Below are 22,682 nucleotides of genomic sequence, written 5' to 3'. Positions count from 1 at the left end.
GCACTTGGCTATGGAGCCAGAGCATGCCCTTTTCCTTCTGTTCCTGAGAAAGGTGATTCTAGACCAGTGCACCTATTTAGAGCAGCTATAATTCTGCATTTTCTAGTTCTGACATACTTTAAACAACATTACCTTACATCACGGCATACCACTATATGCCAAGGATATGGCAAGCTTAGCCTACAAATTTTTGACAGTTCTAAGGATTAGAAAGTTGGTTTGAAAATCAAAGGTGCCCAAGTGTATAATCATAACTAAATTGCAGGTTTGAGTAGAATAAAGCCCAGGTATGACTAGATGGCTTAATAATCCCCGCCTGTATCCCTCTAGAAGAGTGCTAAACAATTGCATTGAGTCAAGTTATTTCATTTGGGGTGATCCTTCTATCCACATGCTAGGATCGACCACAGTACACCTCAGGTGAGCCTTAGTATCTAGACAAGTATTTCCCTTTAAAGGTAAAACAAACCCTCCTGTCTACTCCTGTGCTTCACCTAAGCTGTTTAATAATTTTGAGAAATGGGAAGCTTCCTTTCTGCTTGCCTTTGGAGGGAAAGGGAACCCAAGTCTTCCACTTCTTTAATTATTGCTAATTTACATGGCTCATCAGCAAGCAACCAGAGAACTTCCCGTTTTTCAATATCATTAAATAGCTTCAGCAAAGGACCAGCCAGGCAGCCACACACACTGGAACTGAGCCAAAATGAAACAATCCTACTCATGTGCACACAAACACACAGTAGCCCCTGACACAGACCCTAAGAATGTGGGTAGGCATTGGAGTTTGCTGGTTTGTGATGGCGCATACACCATGTGGTTGCTGGAAAAAACAGCAAATGAGCCTGGACAAAACCGGGATGCATGTCCATCTGATCACACGCTCAATGTTGCTTTTGAACTCCTTTTGCTGTACTAGTCAGTTAAATAGATTTCCTACATTTTTGAGAAGGTTATTGATGATGGTGGGAGATATTCCAAACTAATGAAAAAGAAAACTCTTTTTGGCTGTGCATGAGCAAGAGAGCACACTTTGCTGTTGCTTGCCCTGTGTGTCCTTTTCTAGCATATAAGTTTAAAATAGCCCTAAGTGTCTTCTCTTCCTCCTATATGTGCTTCATGTCCCACTTAGCATCAGTTATTCAGGACTGATTATTGATTTATTAGCCACATAGACATCAGGATCACTGCACACTCAGCAAATAGGAGAGGGAGAAGAAAAGATATCAGCTCTTGCTAGCGGTGCGAGCAGCAGTTTTCATCTGAAGTTGTCAGCACCTGGTTGCAAAAAGCATGTCAACAACATACACACAAATCGTCACTGCATTCAGTGCTTTCACTGGAGCAGTAAGAATGTGAGCTAGTCAGATATGTGGCCATTACTGAACAGCCTTGCTAACTGAACACTCGTCTACCTACTATAGTGTGCAACCTCAAAAGCAAATTATCAGCCCAAATCTCTTCTCAATTAGGTGTCAGGGTATGTGCTCTCCAAATACCCCCCAACTGATTCTTGGTCATTTGTTCAGTGTCTTAGTCAGATACCCCCTCCCCAAATTTAAAAATGGAAAGAATACTTGCTAAATTACTACTTACCAGAGATTTAAGCTGTCTGAACACCATGAAAAACTTGGCCTAGGAATTGTAAAGCACCTCACATTTAGCAGAAAGCAACACAAAAAATTGTCTAAAGTGTCTCTATTGTCCATTCGCTTGGAAAAGAAAAACACATGCACACAGCATTTGGTTACTGTTAAGAAAGATGGGAGCAGCACATCTAGTGCTTCAAGTACATCAGTAAAGCAGCAGTCATCCTAGCTGTGGGTAATTTGTAAAATCCCATAAATTGGGCTGTTTTGTGCAAAACAAAAAAAAAGCCCACACTTCAGGCTTTTTGTATCACACATTCCTATTGCAACAAAAATGTATTGAAATGAATAGGAAATCTCGGTGACCTTGCTGATGAGAAGAATGTTCCAATTCCTTGTCTTTACCAGCATTGATTTATCTCTTCCCCCGCTGCAAAACAAAACAAAACAAAACAAAATAGTGTACAATAACTTGAATAATTCTGTCAAATTGCTTTAACACGGCTGCAACCCCACACAGCAAGTCATGTGCAGGTGGTTGCCTAGGGTAAAGGTTCCCCTTGACATTTAGTCCAGTTGTGTCTCTAGGGGTCTATGCTCATCCCCATTTCCAAGCCATAGAGCCAGCATTTGTCTGAAGACAGTTTCCGTGGTCTGCAAGACTAGTCACAGAATGCCATTACTGTACCTTCCCATTGTGGTGGTACCTATTTATCTACTTGCATTTACATGCTTTCGAGCTGCTAGGTTGGCAGGAGCTGGGACAAGCGACGGGGGCTCACTCCATTGCATGGATTCGATCTTACGACTGCTGGTCTTCTGACCTTACAGCCCAGAGGCTTCTGCGCCACCACCTCCCTACTCATCCACAAAAAGCTATAAGGATGAATTGTAACAGTGTGGAACTAAACCATAAGTGCTAGGTCTAGAAATGTCTCAGTGTGTGAGAGCAATTGCAAAAGTGTTCAGAATCCCTTGTCTTCTAATGTAGTAACCGCTTGGTATACTTTTATTTTCCTTTTATCCTGCTACATTACTTTGGACAAACGTGATACGCTGTTGGAATCATTTTGATTTTCTATCTTTTAGAACCAATCAATCAAACAAAGCACATGTAAAAACACATGGTAGATAGCTTCAGGTACTTCTTCCATCAAATACAGACAGAAATGGACAGTTTTCCTCATATTTTTGTACATGCCTTCTATTGATACCAGGCACAAAAATTGGGAAATGAACTTTCTCTACAGAAAAGCATAAAAGCCATTTGAACTGCTGGACAGCTGAGTGGTTTAGGCCTCTGACTGCAGAGCCAGAAATTTGGAGTTCAGTTCCCCACTGTGGGAACTGAATCCACAGGATCTCCTCCACAGGATCTCCTCCACCTAAGATTATTAAGAGACCCGTGTAGATAGATAGCTAACATATATTGCCCTCTAGTGGACAATGTACCATACTGTAGGTTCAGCCCTGAGCCCCCACTTTGCATTAGGGAAGTCACTTCTTTGTTTTTATTGTGTATTTGTACAGTAACACTATTGCTGCGATAGCCTACCTCAGGTCAGTCTGCAGCCCAATAATGGGGAGCATCCTTTGAAGACCATGTGCACTAATTGTTACCTACAAACAGCTAGCTATCCAGGACCAGAAACCTTACAATGCAAGTTCCATGCATAAAGCCAAAAAGTTTCCATACCATCTGAGCTCTACATCATCCATGACTGTGAAGGCAGAGCTATCGGCAGCTGCCTCCCTGTAGGATAAATTATCAGAGAAGGGAACTGTGCCTTGTGAGCACGAGTGGCCCTGCCTGGACTCCAAGAGAAAGTGTGCCAGAGTGCAGTTTTAGCTTGCAAACAGGGACAATGATCTAACCCATGTTCCATGCTGGAGCTAGGCCCTGTACTTAAGGATGGGCTTGATGCAGCCACGGGGGCCTCCCCACAAGAAAGCATTTCTAAGGCTCAAATGCCTTAATATCTCAAACTCCACCATACCAGCAGTGAGTTCTTTGAATAGGAGACACTTCCAGGGTGCAAAGCTGTTAGTCCAACCCAGTCCCAATAGTTCCCCCAAGAAAGGACAAGCAGACGACTCAAAAAGAAAATCCCGATGTATCGAGTACAAAATAAACTTGCCGGAGTTCGTGCTAAAAGTTTAACTTATTACAACCATGTAAAACACAGCATTTGAACACATTATGTACAATTCTTTTGGATCAGAATGTTTGAAAGTGAATGGTTTTTGTTTCCTTAATCCCTGGTCCACCCCCTGCCCCGCCCCACCCTCAAGCATGTATGTAAAAAAAGTATGAAAGCAGTAATACAATACACAAGGGATACAGAGGATTTTTTTTCAAGGTGTAAACAAGATTAGCATTAAAATGTAGAATTAAAAAAAGGGGGGGCAAAGGGCAGTAGAGCTATCAAAGTGCACAAAATCTATTGAACTGCAGAGGTTACAAATTTCAACATTGGGAGAGTTTCCAGAACCCTCATGCTGAATTCCTGACCTATGGCTGTGCTGCTTTCTGCTCACTTGGTAATATGACTTTAAAACTAAATACATCTCGGCTACATACATGCCTTTTGGGGATCAGATGAAATAGTCATTTTCCTGAGTTCTTGAAGTAATACTGGCACTGTTCCCCCCACCCATAGAAACGTTCATGGTAACATTCATTACCTGCTGAAGGACAGGCCACATTTACTTCACCTGTTTGCAGAGGCTCAGTTTTTGCACTGGAATTCCAGTGTTTCCACTGAGCCCACACATTCTTTCAAGGCAGATATAGTATCTTACCAGCTTGACTTACTGTAGAAGCGCTCAAACCCTAACTATTTCAGTGAACCTCAATGGGGAAAAATACATCAAAATAAGGAGGCTACTCTAAAGCCCCCTAGAACTCCATTGGAAATCGGTAAATACACTGTTGCCCCAGCAAGGAAAATATTCACCTCTTTCAATTTCATGTAAAACAGACCTTAAGTAAATACATCTGATGTTCAAACTAAACTCCAAGTAATTCCCTGCATGTGGCAGTCTAGTCTGAGTAAACATACTCTGTTTACACAAAGAACATCTCTAATGCTGCCAGAAGACTGAAGAAAAGTTGTTCCTTGCCTAACTGCACACAAATGAGTGCTCACCATATGCAGAAACTCCAAAAACAAACAAAAAGACTGCTTCATAATATATTTGTGAATAAACACCACCACCTCAGCAAAATGCCTCCATTGAAAAGATGAAATGCCTCCATCCTTTTCACATGGGAACGGTGCACCTTACTGACTCCTCTTACATCCTACCTAGAGTATGCTTTACCCCTGACATTGCCTAACTCTATGTTTCCTCTCCAGGTATTTCAGCTGATTTTTTTTAGCTTTCTGAAGCTTTTAAAAATCTAAAGCAGTTTTTTTTTCATCAAGAGATTTATTGGTGCCGTTAGGCTCTGTTACACTGAGCTAGAATTCCAGGTGAGGAGGAAGAACTTCAGATATATACACCAAATGAGGCCCCTTTATGTCCCTCCTCACTTTTGATTTGGTCCCAGTACCATCACTATAGGACACAGAGGTTGGATTAAAAGGAATACCTGGGAGGAAGCAGGACAGTATGTAGAACCATGCATTGTGCCCTGGTCTCCATCACTCTGTTTCCAATAGCAGCATCCTAACTATAGTTGGCACAGGTAATTGGGGGGGGGGGGAATAATTGTTGACCATTTGCCTGGACTTCAAATAAAGTTCTCAGATGAAGAGAATTACAGTAATTCTAGGCAAATAGTGCAGAAAAACAAGTTACGATGTAGGAATGGTTTGAATTTGCTTCCTTTCTATCTGGGGTTTAACACAGGAGTGCAGCACATGTCAGATAATGCTATAGGTACCAACAACAGAGAGGACATCCTTGGCACAGATACTACACTGGGAAGCAAAGAATGCCAATTTCCATTTTTTTTACTTTGGTGGCTATACTACTAGGAAAATGCTACATTTTAAACATATATAACACTAGTTACTATTTTACTCAGGTTTTACTAGCAACTGCACAACTGTTAACGTCTTTTCAAAATACAGTATGCAGTGTGATGAAAACCTACATGTAAAGCTACATTTTACATTCCTAATGCATACAAGCCAGCTACATGTCTAATACATGTAAAAATGAATGAGTATCTTGCCTCATTCTCTAGGCAGCATCTGCCTCCCATCAAGTAGGGCTATGGAGCCGATTAGTTTTTCCACTAATCTTATGCATGTTTAACATCTGTTATAGCTCTATATTGAGAGTTTGCCTATAATGATCTCAGACCTGTTCAGCTTGTTGTCTTAATCAAAATTACAGAGCAAATGGAATGTCTCAAGAAGGAGACAGACTAAGTCTCTTCCTGTTTCAGACTTTGCTGCCCTTCTTTCTTTTTTTATTAGAGTAATTAAATAAAACTCTGTAAATAAATATCTTTCAGGATCTCTGCAACCTTCAAAGAGACTAGCCGACTATGAAATTTTGCATCTTTTCACTTCATGGAGACACAAAATGGGGCAGAATATTATCTCAAATCCATGCAAACAACTGTAATTCCTATAACTCCTTCAGCTTTAGCTCAGATCTATACAAATTAAAATTTGGAGTTTTTCTGCACAGTCAACTTAGTGAAAAAATACATGCAGTGCTGTTACTTCTAGAGGATGTTAACATTTTCTGTCAAGGTAATACTTCTGTTGCAAAACATCACATTTTTAATCATTCAGTTATACATATTTTGTTGTTGGTTTGCTACCACAGTTATCACTTACTAAGGCAATTGGGTGTAATGTGATAGTGTTTGAATGGAGCCTGTTATGTTAATGATTGTGATGAAAGGGGATTTTAAAAAACCACCACCACCTCAATTTTCTAGGGTGGCTACACAGGTAACTCCCTGTACCATGGAGACAGGGAACCCTGCTCTATATACCCCTATGCTGAATGGGTATAATCTTGTGGCTGAAATCCTCTTACTGTAACACACACTGCATAAGACTGATGATGTCATAGCCATGGCAATTTTTCAGAAATTAAACATCATTTACTACACTTCCCAAACTTCTGTGTAATCCCTTTCATTGTCAGGAAGTCATGCAAGCTGCTGGACAGGAGGAGAATATCTTTTATTGCTGAAAATCACTGCTGCTAGAATGACTTCACAGTTGGTGGCAATTTGGGACAATTAAAGGTTTTCGCCTCCTGTTCCACAGCATCATGAGAATGAAAAGGATTACATGGGAGCCTCAGGAGAGAAGTTGGAAATGATTAATTTTTTTTAAAAAAATCACTGCTGCTGACAATACCAGTCTTATGCAGTGTAAGCTACAGCAACAGGATCTCAGCCAATGACCTGCGGGAGGATAGCACTGGTGAGCCTGAAGGGAAGGCAATCAATGAGCTCTAAGAAAGCCCTTAAAAGCAGCAATTATTTTAATGCCAACTGGTTTGTGAACAGGGATACTGTGTTGGGGTATGGAGAGAGACATAGAAAAGAGGCTCCAGAAAACAAATTCCTTCTCATTGTTCATTATTTTGAAATATATTTAGGAACAGGAAGGCAAACCATTGGCAAGCATGTGATCTGAAGACGAGCAACTCATTCTAGGATTGTATGTGACCCAACAGAACTTTGTTGCAATTCACTGTGTTCTGATGCCTCCCTTCTTGTTCCGGTGCCATTCTCCCTTAATTTGAAATAAATGTATGTGTGCAGAGAAGAACAGGAACAAGAAAAAAGAAACGGTATTATTGTGCTTCAAAGTACCAGATCTAGAATTATTTTTCCAGCAGGGTATCAGAATTCCAGAAAATTTCAGACAGCATTTTAAAGGTGGGGTTATCCAAGCATATAGAAAGAAAAAAGTGACAGTAAAAGGAATACATGCATCAATAAAAAATAATACTAACTTTATATGGGCCTCAGTCCTGCTCAACTTGTTGTCTAGAAGCACAATTCAAGAACAGTAAAAATACTGGCAGCTGGAGCAAAGTGAGACGCTTTCTACTAGGGAGAGTTCTGTGTAATTAAATCTTTAAAGTTGGGATAGAGAACATATGTCCCTACAGCTGTTGGGCTACAACTCCTATTAACCTTGACCACTGGTCATACTGGATAGAGCTAAAGGGAATCAGGAGTCCAACACCAGCTAGGGAACTGGGCTTTCCTAACCTAGGTTTAAAGTTACACTGTTCAGGAATCTGATATTTCTTTTATTCTGGCCTTATAATATGTAACCGTAGCTAACAGTTACATTTTCTCACAGCATATCATGTCTATCAGCTAGTCTTTCAGTAAGGAAATGTCCATTACTGGCTCAAGGCATGTGGGCATTTACTGCAATGTACATTTCATAGCTGCAAAATGTATTGATAGGTACCTTTAAAGAGAAGCTACTATAGGATGATTTTAATAGCTCTGAGCATTTGATCCCATCTTGTGAGATAAAGGAGGTACAAGAATTGAAAGGTCAAACTACCCCTTACTAAGTTTAACTTCAATTGGCTAAATGGATGTTGTGCAACCCGAGGAAATCCTCCAAATGGAATTCAATAGTTTTTGAACATTACTTTTTGTGCTCTGGAAACCACTGAACAAATAGAGAGCATGTATCTTTACCCTTTAAATACTAGAGTGGAGGGACTGTTATACAGAGATATGTGTTTTTTTTTAACCACTATGCAACAGGTAGAAAAATAAATTCAAAGTTTTGCTAGGATGAGCTCTGTTCTTCCTTGTGGGAGCTTCTGACCATCTAAAATTAGCAGTGACTTCACTCTCTTTCCCCCCCTCTCCTGACATTACCCTTAGGGAGGCATTAAGCATGGTTTCCAGAGATAATAAAGGAAGCTGAACTGAGAAAAGCCAGGCATTTGGGCTCCCAGTGCCATCTCAAGCAAACTCTCCCTGTGGATTATAAAGGTGAAGTAAAGGTAAAGGTTCCCCTTGACATTTAGTCCAGTTGTATCCAACTTCAGGGCACAGTGCTCATCCCCGTCTCCAAGCCACAGAGCCAGCGTTTGTCCGTAGACAGTTCCCGCGGTCACGTGGCCAGCGCAACTAGACATGGAACTCTGTTACCTTTCCACTGTGGTGGTATCTATTTATCTACTCGCATTTGCATGCTTTCAAACTGCTGGGTTGGTAGGAGCTGAGACAAGTGACGGGAGCTCACTCCGTCTCATGGATTCGATCTTAACGACTGCTGGTCTTCTGACCTTGCATCACAGAGGCTTCAGTGGTTTAACCTGCAGCGCCACCACGTCGTGGATGATAAAGGAAAGCCCTAATTGCCTGATACCAACTGCATTTCCATTTAACCCATCCAAATCAGTTAAATGGAAATGCAGCTGATACTAAAGAACTGGGACTTCATTTTATGATCCACAGGGAGAGTTTACCTAAGGCACCATTAGGGGGCAGTAGAGCAACAGAAGTACAAAAATTTGCCGCTCATCAATTGGGTACTTCTTGTGTTATCCTTTCCTTGATTTAGAGGCATTTCTCTTCACTGAGGCACAACTGGTCAATCAGTTAAAAGGGGTGGGGTAGAGGATGATGTGAACACTGATGGGACCAGTCTGTGTAACACCTTCACATATCCTTTACTACGACAGGCAATTCAGCCCTGAAAAACTTGACAGAAGACAGAGGGTTCCTTTTGTGCTGGACTGTGGTTAAGAAGCTACAGCAGCTATAAGCTTATAACTGGAAAAACTAGGCCTTGAGCAATTTCCTGTTTAATGCTAGGCTTTTAGTAATACCTGTATTCATAAAGCACATTTTATGTCCTGCCTTCTAAAGACTATTTTCTAAAACTGCATTTTTTTTTCTTGTCTACTGCACACTTTGCTGAGAACAGAAAAGTCTGCAAATAATAACTTCAAGGCTATAGGAAAGCAATCCTATGGGACACATGTCTGTGTGAATTTTTATATGTAAACATGCAACGGATGGGGCTGCAGATGCCTTTTTCATTATCTTCAACATGCTTTCCACAAGGCTGGATTGGACATAATGACCACTTTGTGTCAGTTACATGGAGCTGCTGCAGTTTAATCACTACCATTTAGTACCAGTCAGGGCAATTCTAGTTCTTGGAGAACATTATAGTTACCTGCAGAGGTGTGAGCCAGCTCACTTCTAGAACCTGCACCCGAAATAACCCATGGCTGCAGAGATTTTGCTGCAGTTCTTCCTCTGTCTACTACTTCCATCCCTCCTGGAGTACTTAGTGCACATGGTTCAAGTGCATAAACAAACCTGCTGCTAAGGATTTGGCACTTGAAATCCAGATGGCCACCTTGGCTTCTCTCAGAAGTTGCCTCTGCTTTCTATGTAGCTTGTTACATAGTCAAACGGAATGGAAAATCACTCTTCTGTGCGGAATGTTTTACTACTCTTTGAGAAATCTCACCAAACAGGTGAGGGGACCACAAAGAAAAAAAAAAGAACAGACATGCTGAACTGCCTGACTTCACTGCATGTGACCTTACACACACACGAGCAGTGTGGGCAAGATATTGCATAGATGCTGTGAAAACATTCTTCCCTAGCATGAATAACCCACAGTCTTGTTTATAGGAGTATATTAATTCCCAAAACAAAAAACAAACAAAAAAACCCAATAACTATTGCTACTGAAAAATATGCTTACAAGCCTAAACATGCAACTGAAATGGTCCTCAAACTCTGTCTCACTAGTGTCCTGATGTTCATCTTAAATTTCTCAACCCACTTAAAAGTTCAAATTATTTCAGTGGATTTACACTTTTGTGAGGGACAAGACATAAAAAACAAGTTTCAAAAGCACTTTGGGAACTGTCTTGAGAAGCCAAGTTTTTAAAGAATGCCTCCCCAGCCATTTTCTGCTAAAGACTAGCCTCTATCAGAAACCCTCCTCCTGAATTCTTGGACCCAGCATGACTGGCAATGAAATTGCCTCTCTAGACTTACACAAGGCTGCATTTTTTTCATTCCAGCCTCTCATGAAGAAACATGGTGTACCTTAATGTCATTTTTCAAAGTTCTCTTAGAATGTGACCGATTTAGACATCTGCACCACAGGAGGGCAGCTTTGGTGGAAACTGTTGTCGGAATGAGTTTTAAAAATTTTGGGTGGTACTTTTGGTTTTTGGAGGGCAGGTGAGCCAACCCTTGTATTTTGTGACTGCAGAACACATTCCCCAGCAGCCCTACCCTCTTCTGCTTCCACGGTTGCAACAGTACATCTCCCATCATGTGCTACATCCAGGTGGCTGGCCTCTTGCAAAGGTAAAGCCACCTGTTTTTTGCTCAAGAAGTCTTGCTCTATAGCATGAGCCAAGTGAAGAGGGGTGGTGGTCTTTACTATCCTGAAGGGGCTGTGTTGTTCCTGGAACACTGAGGGTGATGCAGGCTGGCTGTGGAAGCCTTCTGACAACAACACCACCTCAGAGTCCAGCTCAGATAAGAGGGGCATACTGCCTTTCCCAGACAGTCTCTTGTGGTGGGGCAGAGTGGTGAATGAGGTGGGTTGGCTAGGTTCTTTTGGATGTCGTACCAGATCTACTGTTTCCCTAGTTTCCTTCTCCAGATTTTCTATCTCCCCAACTGATACAGATTTGGACAGTGTGCACTTCAAAACAGGACTATGGAGATCAGTCTGTGGCACTGAAACTGCCAGTATGGGTGATTTATCTTCCCCACCCTCACCATCAGACATATTATCATACTGAGAAGCATTAGAAGGCCGTCGTTCTACTTCCTGGGAGGGAGGGAGGAGAGCAGTGAGAGCTTTGACTGTACATGGAGCTACTATGGATTCAGGCAAATCACATGCTGAGGACAAGCTATGTGCTGGTGCAAAAGAGGAGTCAGTACTTGGAAGTTGGCACACATCATCTGGAAGCACCACAGCATCTTCAGATAATATATCCTCAGAGGAGCAGGTGGTGCTGTCATATTGAAGAGCTGTTGTATTTTGCAAAGATAAAGGCGATTCTAAGGTCCTTTGTTCTTCAAGGGATAGAAGCAATGGCACTTGATGTGGTGACCCTGAACCTGATAATGATGTTGTACTATTTTGGCTGATAGAAATGTCTGCTTCTAAAGTCTGACTCTCTAAGTGAGAGTCCAACAGGCAGTTGTTGATTGACATGTCCTCTGTCAGAATTTGGGAACCAACAAGGTTGCTATCATCCATCAACAGACAAGGGTTAGTTTCCCACAAACCACTCCTCTCTGTGTTGCTGCTCTGTAATGAATCAGCCTCCTCATTGGCTGTAGGCACATTCTGACTTTCTCCCATAAACTGAACCTCATCCAGCACTGAAGGATCATCCTCTAATTGGCTTTCGCTGACATTTTCTTCGACCTCCTTATCCTGGATTTCCAATGTTTGGCTTGTCTGATTATTCTGAAGCTTGACTGGTGATTCAGCTGGCAAAGGTGAACCAGCTGACTGTGGAAGGGAGGGACACTCAGGTATTGCCATATCTGAATTACCATTGGTTTCACTCAGTTGAGAAGGATTTTTATCTAGAGATGGTTGTGTTTGAGCATCTTTGTCGTGGTTCATGTCACTGACAGCCTTTTGCTGGCCATTAGCTGCAACACTTGGCTTCACTGGTACCAGATTTAGAGAGAGCTCCAGTCCCAGGGTTTTTTTGGGAAATTCTTCTGATTTTGCTGTAACAAAAATGAATCACCCATTAGCCTCTTAATTTGAATCTAACAGCAATCATAATGGTTAGATGAAAAGAACTGAAGCTTTGATCAGCCCTTTTTACAAATGTGGCCTGGCCAAACAGCAGGCTGAAACAATAGCCTACCTGAGGTCAGAATGATCAACAACAGAAGAAAATACAAGAATTACCTCTTCCTTTCAAGAGATAAGAAAAAACCCTGAAATATGCAATTTAAATTAAAATTGACCTTAATGTTTCCAATCTAAGGAGACATGTTCACACATATTTTGCTTAAAGTACACAATGCAGTATCGTTTGCAATTATCACCTCTGTAATTCTAAAAAGAAAACTATGAACAACTTATTTAGTGTTTTAAGTCACTCTGACAAAATTCTCCTGCCCTATTCTGTGCATGTAATGATCTGCTGTGCAAGTGGGTGGGGCTTTTCAGTGCTTGCACAACCCCTTGCCAAGTGTACACCTCACTGCAAACAATCAGGGTGATCCCTAGCCATCACAAAATGGCAAGTCAGAGATTGCGCAACACTGCAAGTGGAACCTTAGACTTCACCTTTTGTCAACAGGACACCAATCTCTATCTCCTACCCAGCATTAAAAACTATTAATGCATAAATGCAAATAATGTCAGGTTCAATATATATATATTAATGTTACATGTGATGATGCATTCCCTCCCCCTCCCCACTGGCCCATTTTGTAAAATATTATCTATTTTAGAAAGACTATAATTTTTAAGCAAGTTTTTTCAGTAGGAATAAAAAGACTATGGTGATGAGGAATGACAGATATTTATAAGGTGATGCATGCTATGAAAAAAAAATAATTCAGTCATCCAGTCAGACTGAAATCCTAAACTTCAACTTCCTTCTTTTACAAATCTTAAGAGTTAAAGGAGACAATCATGTAATCAGAGACATGGGACATGGAAGAAACCGGGACACACTTGTATAAAGACACCAATATTCAGAATGGAAGGAAGACATGAACAGAATATGCCAATAAGATATGTATGGACGTTTGAGATTTTTTGCAAAATCATTTTATCTTGTCACATTTTGCTTATTTGCTCTTTGACAGGACAATAACTAGACAATGCTTTAGGGTCATCTCTCAGTGGTTTGTAGTCAAACACCACTCTGCACTAGTGACCTGGAGAGTGCTTGAAAGGTGCATTAAAACCCATCAGCATAGTGTGCTGGTTTTAGAGAACAGAGAAACTTGAAAAGGCAAGGGTACCACAGCAAGGCAAGATGGGGAGACAATGACTACAACGTATTTAAGTATGGAAGAATAAACCCACTTTTAGATTCACTAATGTAGATAACTGTCAGACACTAAAGGCAATACTGACCATACAACCAAGACACATAATTCCCAAAATACAAGTGCAGGAGACATGACAGATTTATTAGAACACTTTAAAAATAGCAAACAATCAGCAAGCTTTTGTGGGCCAAGTGTACTTCTTCAGGCCACACACCAACTGGAAATATGCATCTGTGTCTGTTTCAAAACAGCCAAAAGTCCCAATTTTGGTGTTGCAGGACAGCTTGGATCTATTTTCCCAAAGAAGCACCTATAATTTAACAATTCTTATAGCTGCCATGTAATTAAATAAGTTTTTACTGTCTTTTTGCCTCTGATGTAGTTTTATTTCTCTGCAAATGTTTTCTTAGTATTGCCTTTTCATGCTACAGACTATTTTATTGATTACTGCTGTTTCCATTTTATGAGTTAATGGCTGGTACTCTTTTACATAGTTACACTGATATAGCAGGAATGGCATCACCAGCAGTGGCACATTGCTATTAATTAAAGTGTCTGCTTGAATTTCACAGAGTACACAAGTTCCACATAAGTTACCACAACCCAAAGTCAAAGTAGCAGCTCTTTAATTAGCAGTAATCTGCCACTGATGTCAATTTTGTTGTGCTGGCACAGCTAGACAACACGATTTTGGCCACTGGAAACTACCTTGAGAATTTTTAATTAAGGATGGAATAGAAATCTTTTAAATAAACAAAACAAAATTAATCCCTACCAATCGCTTCTTTATTAGGAACTTAAGATACTTTAAACAGGCAATAGTCTGTTTAGCAGTGTCAAAAATGGCTGGTAGAAAGAAATCTTTTTAACCCTGGAAAAAGCCAAGGTTTCGACCAGTAGCTTTGTGCATCATTCATGTGCTCTACTGTCCCTCCCCTAACAGATTCAGCTTCCTGTTCCCTTAACCCAAGAGCTTATCTGGTTGAATTGTAGCTTTTGAAAGGGCTTTGTCTTCGTGCTCACACATCCCCATATAGTCAGGGATAACCTTCTCCTCACATAGAGTTATAAGATGGAATGATGCGTGAAGCACACCTGAGGAACTAAACGTGAATTCTGCTGAGCCAGAAAAATCAAAGGTTGGTTTCACAGAAGACCATTCACATTCTCTCTCTCTCTCTCTCTCTCTCTCTCTCTCTCTCTCTCTCTCTCTCTCACACACACACACACACACACACACACACACACACACACACACACACACACACACACACACACACACACACACACACACACACACACACACACACACACACACACACACACACACACACACACACACACACACACACACACAAAACCCCTGTTCTCCTTACCTGGTGGTGGAAGGTCAAATTTCATTTTGCGCAGTTCAGCCATGGATGCTTGTAATTGTTCAACCACAATATCATCCTCAAACAGCAAGGAAGCAGCAATTTTTTCCTGCAGGAATTCCCTCAGATCTTCCAGGGTCATTTTCAGTAAGCGCTCTAAGCAGAAGATTCAGCAGAATAAAGATATCATAAGGATTCTGATTCCATTTTCTACTGTATGATGCTGATCATGATGAAGTAGCAATTACTAGATAAAAGGTAACATTATAAAATATGAAATTTGTGTAGTGTTTCCTGTTTAGTACAGGTAACTGTACTATTGTATTATTTCTAATTAATCAGAACCTCTGCATGACTAAAGCAATGCCTGGTGCAGGAATGTTTGTAGTCCTATGTAGAACTGTCCAGATATTATACCTCTAGAGGGAGTAAAACTACATTCTACATTTGATGTAAACTCAGTCTCTCACAGTGGTTTTTGTCCAGGCAAAAATGTACAGGCCTCAGGAATCAAATTTTATGGCTTGTGTTCAGACACCATGTGAAAGCAACTGTATTTACATCTCTAGCTTCAGACACTCATTGGCGAGCATCATATTGAACTTCCACCAAGCAGGAAGTCCTGCCAGCATACTAGTGCACAATTTTATGCCTGTACTCCGCCCTGAGTAGACATGGTCTAGAGGGGTGGGGTAAATAAATAAATAAATAAATAAATAAATAAATAAATAAATAAATAAATAAATAAATAAATAAATAAATAAATAAATAAAATAAATGTACAAGGTCTGCCATTACACAAGAGAGGACAGGCCTTCTTCATGGAAACAGCAACACTTGTCCATACAGCACAATCCTACATCACTACAATAATAGTACCTTCCACTCAGGAGGTCAATAGGATATTAGCCTTTATGTCACCAGTTTGCAACCTGTGAGTCATGGCCCCCAAGGAGCTCATGATTATTTTTTTATTGAAAATTAGTTCAATGCCATTTATTCCCAGCCAGTTATGCAAGCTGCTTCACAAATTTCCTCTCTCCTGCTTTTATTTTTATGGTAGGTGGAATTTTTTCCACATTTCCTGGGCTGTTGGCCTGCTTTAGGGTTGGTGAAAGGAGTGCTGCCGTGTTGGCCAGTGTCCACCAGGGGAATTCTGCCTTAATTCCGTCCTGCATTCAACAGTGTGCGTCCCACCTTTTTATGCAAATGTGGCTGGGCTATTATAAAGGGGGGGGGCACAACTAGAAAAATATTGTGAAAGGCTGCTTCATGTGTACATATTTGTTACTTGGTAAAAGTGTAAATGAAATTTGGGGTGTGAGCTCTTTTTAATACACATTATACTACACGTATAGAACTGTGCATCACACATTTCTCTGTTTACTCTTTTTCCCCACTGCCGATATAATATTGCATAGAGGCTTACACCGAGTTCTGAACAAACTGTTCCCCTTACATGACAAATAGTCTGGTCTATGGTCTGTCCAGTGTTCAATGCTCACACCTTCAAAAAGCACTGTAATGATTTTGTTACTCTTTAGAGTGCCTCAAGATTCTTCTTTGCATTTGCTATTACAAACTAATATTGCTGTCCCACAGTGGAATTTGTCAGAAAAATATCTCCCAATTACCCTTCCTTCTTCTATGGTCTCTCATATCCAAAAAGAAAAATACATTTAAGAGAAACGAACACTTTAAATCAAAATTATTGTTTCATCCCTTAGATTTCAGGAAAGTTGTTTAATTTTCCAAGCCATCCTCTTTTTTTCATATATGGGAAGTGTTAAGAATGCAAAGCAGAAGGCAGGACTTTTTTTTTCCTAATGTGTGCGAGGGGTTTGCACAAAATAGCAGCTAGCTAAGACCATCTGGTAACCTTTAGTGACTGTCTAGACACAAGTGAATGCCACCCAAATTATGGTTCACTCAGGGTTTTTTTAATCACAGAGACAGGGTACACCAGTTTATGCCATTATGCAGCAGATATAGAATGCATTTGTAAGCAAAGCCATGGATGGTGCCATAGGGACAATAAAATGTTACCTATGCAAAAGATGTACCCTGTACATAGAAAAATAAATGTCAGTAAGATATCTACACTAGAACCCTTCTCCCAGATGCAACTAGCATGTACAGAATTTTGTATTTTATCTGGTATAGATTATCAATCAGTTAATTAATGTGAGCCTGACTTGTAGTCTGATGTGATATCAACCAGACACATTTTATCTCTTCAGGAAGTACCAGGTCAAGAACACTGTATAATGTATTACATATGTAACTGTCTTCATAGGATGACTCATTTTTACACATCTGTCATGTTATTTCCTACACACCACTGCAAATGATTAAAAAGAAAGATCTCCAATGGCATGGGGAATCAATCATTCCCAACTGCTAGACATGAAGAACTCATCTTGTACAGAAAGAATACAAAGTAACTACTATGTGATAAATGAAAATGGATGGTATATAACGTGTTTCCCTGAAAATAAGGCAGAATCTTATATTAATTTTTGCTCCAAAAAAGTATTAGGGCTTATTTTCAGGGGATGTTTTCTCTCCATATACAACAATCTACATTCATTCAAATACAGTCATGTCATCTTCTTCTGGATGCTGCACAATGGTGGAGGGTGGGGTTTCACGTAACTGGAGCTTATTTTGGGGGTAGGGCTTATATAATCAGCATCCTGAAAAATCATACTAGGGCTTGTCTTTAGGTTAGGTCTTATTTTCGGGGAAACAGGGTAGTACAGAAGTCATATAAACCAGTGCTATCTCAGTATAAAGCAATTATTCTATAGTATGTTTGATTCTTTTGGAGATAGGAAGTGTAGAACCATGTTTCTGATTCCTTCTTAGGACTGGCATACCTGATCCTCAAATTAGATTCTATTCATGGTTGGTTAATACTTGGTGGTGAAATCTAGTGTTACTTCCTTGATTACAAACAAAATGGCTTTCCTTTAAGTTCAGAGAGTGTTGAATTATGTACATGTTTCTCTGTTTGCTGTCACTCTGGTTTCATGAAATAACCTAGGAGACACAGCACTAAAGCATATCTCAAGAACTGCTGTGGAAGCACACAGAACCAAATCTAATTTTAAAAAAAACTTCACAAATAAACAAAGCCAACAATTTAAACAAAAATATACTGCAATATTAAGGCCAAGAGTTGCCTCTTTATGTTTTGGGCAATGCAACACAACCTCTTCTGGGACTCTTGTCTTTGAAAACAGGACCTCATGTTCATGGTTTTGGCCTCAATCATTTGCAATGAACAGTTCATTCAAGCAGCTTACTTTTATGTAATTTGAGGATGGTGTAAGCCATTGCTGTCAAAACTCTCTCTCCTTCCAAGATGTAGATATCCCAAAGCCGTAGTGTTAGAGTGAACGGAGTCTGTTTTTAATGTTAAAAGAATAATTTAAAAAATTAGGCTTCTGGAAAGAAATCACAGGGCATACGTACAGAAGCAAAATGTCGAATATCAAGCCAGTATTTATTTTCAAACCACATTCAAGACTAAGTGACATTTGTTCACTGAGAACCAGTGTGGCATAGTGGTACATTGTCAGACTAAAATTCAATAGGCCTCAGTACAAATCCTTGCTCAGCCATGGAAGCTTGCTGGAGGGTGGCAATAATAAACCATGTCTTAAACATTTCATACCCTAAAAACCCTACTAGGTTGCCACATGTCAAAGGCATCTCCATGACATATATGGCCATTTGTTTACTCTACATCCCATAGGTAAATTCAGATAAATATGGTTTGTATTCTGGCACTTTAATATTAGAAAGAAAACCTGATCAACCCCAAATTCCATGCATAACAGAAAGAGAGGTTACCTACCTGTAACCACGGTTCTTCTAGTGGTCCTCTGCGAATCCACACAATTGGGTTGTTCTGCGCCTGCACAGGACATCTCAGAAATTTCTAGAGCTTAAAGGCATGTGATTAGTAGGACGTTCCCCATAGAGTGCATGCTCCGTCCTCCCAACGTCCCCTTAGTTTCTGTAAGGGTCCGCTGCTGTCAAAGGACTGTATTAAAAAAGACAATGTGATGGACAGAGGGTAGGATGGGTAGGATGTGCGGATTCACAGAGGACCACTAGAAGAACCATGGTTACAGGTAGGTAGCCTCTCTTTCTTCTTCGTGGCCTCTGTAAATGCACACATGACTGACAAGCTCATTTACCGGAAGGTGGGACATCATGGTAGAAGAGATATCAGGACCGCTCTACCAACAGCAGCAGCATTTTTTGCCTGTACATCAAGGCGATAGTGTCTCACAAAAGTCGATGGATTAGACCATGCAGCTGCATGGTAAATATGTGGAAGCTCTATTCCACGGTGGAGAGCAGTAGAGGTTGACAATGCTCTGGTAGAATGAGCTTTCAAATGTTCGGGAAGTGTCTTGCCCGAGAGTTCATAGGCCAACAATATAGTTTGAACAATATATTGTTTGGGGTGAAACTAGTGCACCCTTATGAGGACCTTGATAACATTAGAATAATCTTGGAAATTTCTTGAATAACCTTGTCCTATCAATGTAGAAGGCCAAAGAGCGTCATACATCAAGCATGTGGAGCATGCGTTCGAGGGGTGTGGAAGGAGACAGAAATAAAATTAGTAAAAATGGTTGATTGAGATGAAATTCAGAGACAATTTTGGGTAAAAACAATACATCAAAATAGAGGGTAACTTTGTCTGGATGAAATTGAAGATAAGGTGGATCTGATCTGAGGGCCACAAGTTTGCTGGCACGTTTGGCAGATGTTATTGCTATAAGGAATGATGTACTTAGGAGACGTGGTGGCGCTGCGGGCTAAACCACAGAAGCCTCTGTGCTGCAAGGTCAGAATACCAGCAGTCGTAAGACTGAATCCACGAGACGGAGTGAGCTCCCATTGCTTGGCCCAGCTCCTGCCAATCTAGCAGTTCAAAAGCATATAAATGCGAGTAGATAAATAGACAAGATAAATAGATACCACCACGATGGGAAGGTAACGGCATTCTGTGTCTAGTCTTGCTGTCCACATGACCACAGAAACTGTCTACAGACAAAACGCTGGCTCTATGGCTTGGAGACGGGGATGAGCACCGTGCCCTAGAGTTGGACATGACTGAACTAAATGTCAAGGGGAACCTTTACCTTTTAATGATGTCTTTAGAGAAAGTAACTTAAGATTGCAAGTACCCATTGGCTTGAAGGGTGGTTGAGTGAGCACGCTGAGGACAAGTTGTAAGGATCACTGTGGGAGAGGGTGTTTCTATGGGGGCTGAATATTTTGGAGTCCCTTGAGGAATTTCTTTACAGTTGGGTGGGAGAAAAATCTTGCTGAATCAGAGTGAGAAGGCTGATGGGCTACAACAGCTGAAGTATAAACCTTTAAGGTAGAATGGGATAGTCCGAGATGAAAGAGATAGAAGATAAAGGTAAGCAGGATCTTCAAAGAAACTGGTGTTGCAGGTAAGTTCTGAGAATGGGCAAAGGAGAGGAAAGATTTCCATTTATTTCGGTATAATTTTAGGGTATATGGATTTATAGCTCGATCTAATACGTTTCGTATAGCAAGATTATCCTCCATGCTGTTAGATTCAGAAAGTCTACATCGGGGTGGTAAATCCGTTGTCCTGGGTCAGAAGGTTGGGGATCGGTGGGAGATGGAACATGTCGGTCGACATCAATCTCAGATGGGTGAACCATGGTTGACGTGGCCACCATGGGGCGATGAGAATAGCATCAGAAGGGAATTGTTGAAGCCGAATGACGGTTTGTTGAATGAGTGGAATCAGGGGGAATAGGTAAAGTAGGTCTCCGATCCAGTCTATCATGAAGGCATCTCCGAGTGAGTTTGTGTCGACACAGGCTCAGAAGCAATACTGTTGACACTTGGTGTTGGTCTCGGAGGCAAAGAGATCGATGGATGGAATACCCCATCGGTGACAGAGAAAGTTGAAAACTTTGTCGTTCAGTGCCCACTCATGTGTCCTTGTGGGAAGAGGACTGAGACGGTGTGCAAGACGGTTGTCATCTTTGGAAACGTGGATGGGAAAATGTGGTGTAGGTAGCACCATTCCCAAAGTTCGATTGCTAGATACAAGAGCGAAAGGGAGTGGGTACCTCCTTGTTTGTTTACACAGTACAGTGCTGTGGTATTGTCTGTAGCTAGCTGTACTGCTCGTCCTGCAATGAGGGGTAAGAAGGCATGGAAGGCTCTGATGATTGCTAAGAGTTCGAGATGTTGATGTGCAATAATTTTTCTTGTTTTGTCCATAGACCATGTATCTTGTGATGCCAACAGCAGGCTCCCCATCCCGATGTGCTGGCATTGGTGGTGACTTGTATGGAAAGCTGTAAAGGTTGGAAGGGTTTGCCTACCTATCAAATGAGGCAGGAATGTCCACTAGGTGAGTTGACTGGCAAGTTCTTATGTTACTATGAGACATTTGGAAGGGTGGTCTGATATGGGATCAAACAGAGATAGTTACCATGACTGTAGGGATCTTATTTTGAGCCTTGCATGTTGGACAATGGCTGTGTTAGAAGCCATGAGCCCGAGGAGGTGCTGGGCTTGATGCATCAATACCGAGGCTAAAGGTCGGAATGGTCGGATGGCTTGTTTCAGTTTGGTGATTCTCTCTTGGGGGAGAAAGGCTCTGGCTCAAAGGGAATCTAAATATGCCCCGATGTAGGTGGCAGTTTGTGTTGGCTTGAGGTGAGATTTGGTAAGGCTTACTCTGAGACCTAGATCCTGAAGAGTATCTAGAGTTAGCTGGGTAGCTTTGACTGTGTCATGATAAGAAGGAGCAACTATTAACCAGTCGTCTTTATACAGGAAAATGGTACCTTGCAGTCGAAGGTAAGCTGCAACTGGTGCCATGCATTTGGTGAAAGTTCTCGGTGCTGTGGAAAGCCTGAACAGGAGAGAGCAGAATTGGTATGAGACTTTGTAGAATCGGAATCATAGGAATTTGTGATGAAGTGGATGAATAGAGATGTGGAAAGTAGGCATCTTGAAGGTCAATGACAACAAACCAGTCTCCCTGTGAAAGGAGAGGAATGATAGTGTTGAGGGTTAACATTTGAAAACATCTGGGTTGGATGAATTTATTAAGGTTTCTGAGGTCAAGCTAGTCCTAGAACGAGCTGGAATTTTCAGCATGTATACAATATTGAAACAGCGCCGTCTACGTTGGCTTGGGCACGTCGTGAGAATGGCTGATGGTCGGATTCCAAAAGATCTCCTGTATGGAGAATTAGTGCAGGGAAGCCGCCCCCGAGGGAGACCACAGCTGCGTTACAAGGACATCTGCAAGCGGGATCTGAAGGCCTTAGGAATGGACCTCAACAGATGGGAAACCTTGACGTCTGAGCGTTCAGCCTGGAGGCAGGCGGTGCATCATGGCCTCTCCCAATTTGAAGAGACACTTGTACAGCAGACCGAGGCAAAGAGGCAGTCCCAAAACAAGCAAAACCAGGGAGCTGGACAGGGGACAGATTGGATTTGTCTCCAGTGTGGAAGGGATTGTCACTCTCGAATTGGCCTTCTCAGCCACACAAGACACTGTTCCAAGACCTCCATACAGAGCACGATACCATAGTCTCTCGAGACTGAAGGATGCCTACAATAAAATATGAGGTCAAGGATAGCGCGGAGTCCTCCATCCTTTTTGGGAACTGTAAAATACCCGGAGAAAAATCCCTCATGTGATGTAGGGGAAGA

The 22,682-nt window shown here is 41.2% G+C and overlaps 1 protein-coding gene across 5 annotated transcripts in view; it reads right to left on the bottom strand.

Annotated features, from left to right (window-relative positions):
* Positions 1-3,729: 3,729 nt before the first annotated feature.
* The window catches only part of LOC110074192 (uncharacterized), a 141,937-nt gene continuing 122,984 nt past the window's right edge, over positions 3,730-22,682 (bottom strand). For all 5 annotated transcript variants that reach the window (XM_072985597.2, XM_072985601.2, XM_020784175.3 and 2 more), the window contains 3 exons: positions 18,251-18,350; positions 14,946-15,098; positions 3,730-12,282 (listed from right to left, as the gene is read on the bottom strand). In XM_072985597.2, the coding sequence (XP_072841698.2) occupies positions 10,646-12,282; positions 14,946-15,098; positions 18,251-18,350 (1,890 nt within the window). In that variant the 3' untranslated portion in view covers positions 3,730-10,645. The remainder of the gene's footprint in view (positions 12,283-14,945; positions 15,099-18,250; positions 18,351-22,682) is intronic.

This window comes from Pogona vitticeps, chromosome 1 (genome assembly GCF_051106095.1).
Source record: "Pogona vitticeps strain Pit_001003342236 chromosome 1, PviZW2.1, whole genome shotgun sequence".
Lineage (NCBI taxonomy): Eukaryota > Metazoa > Chordata > Lepidosauria > Squamata > Agamidae > Pogona > Pogona vitticeps.
The sequence above is the reverse complement of the archived record's forward strand: the minus strand, read 5'-3'. Positions and strand labels throughout refer to the sequence as shown.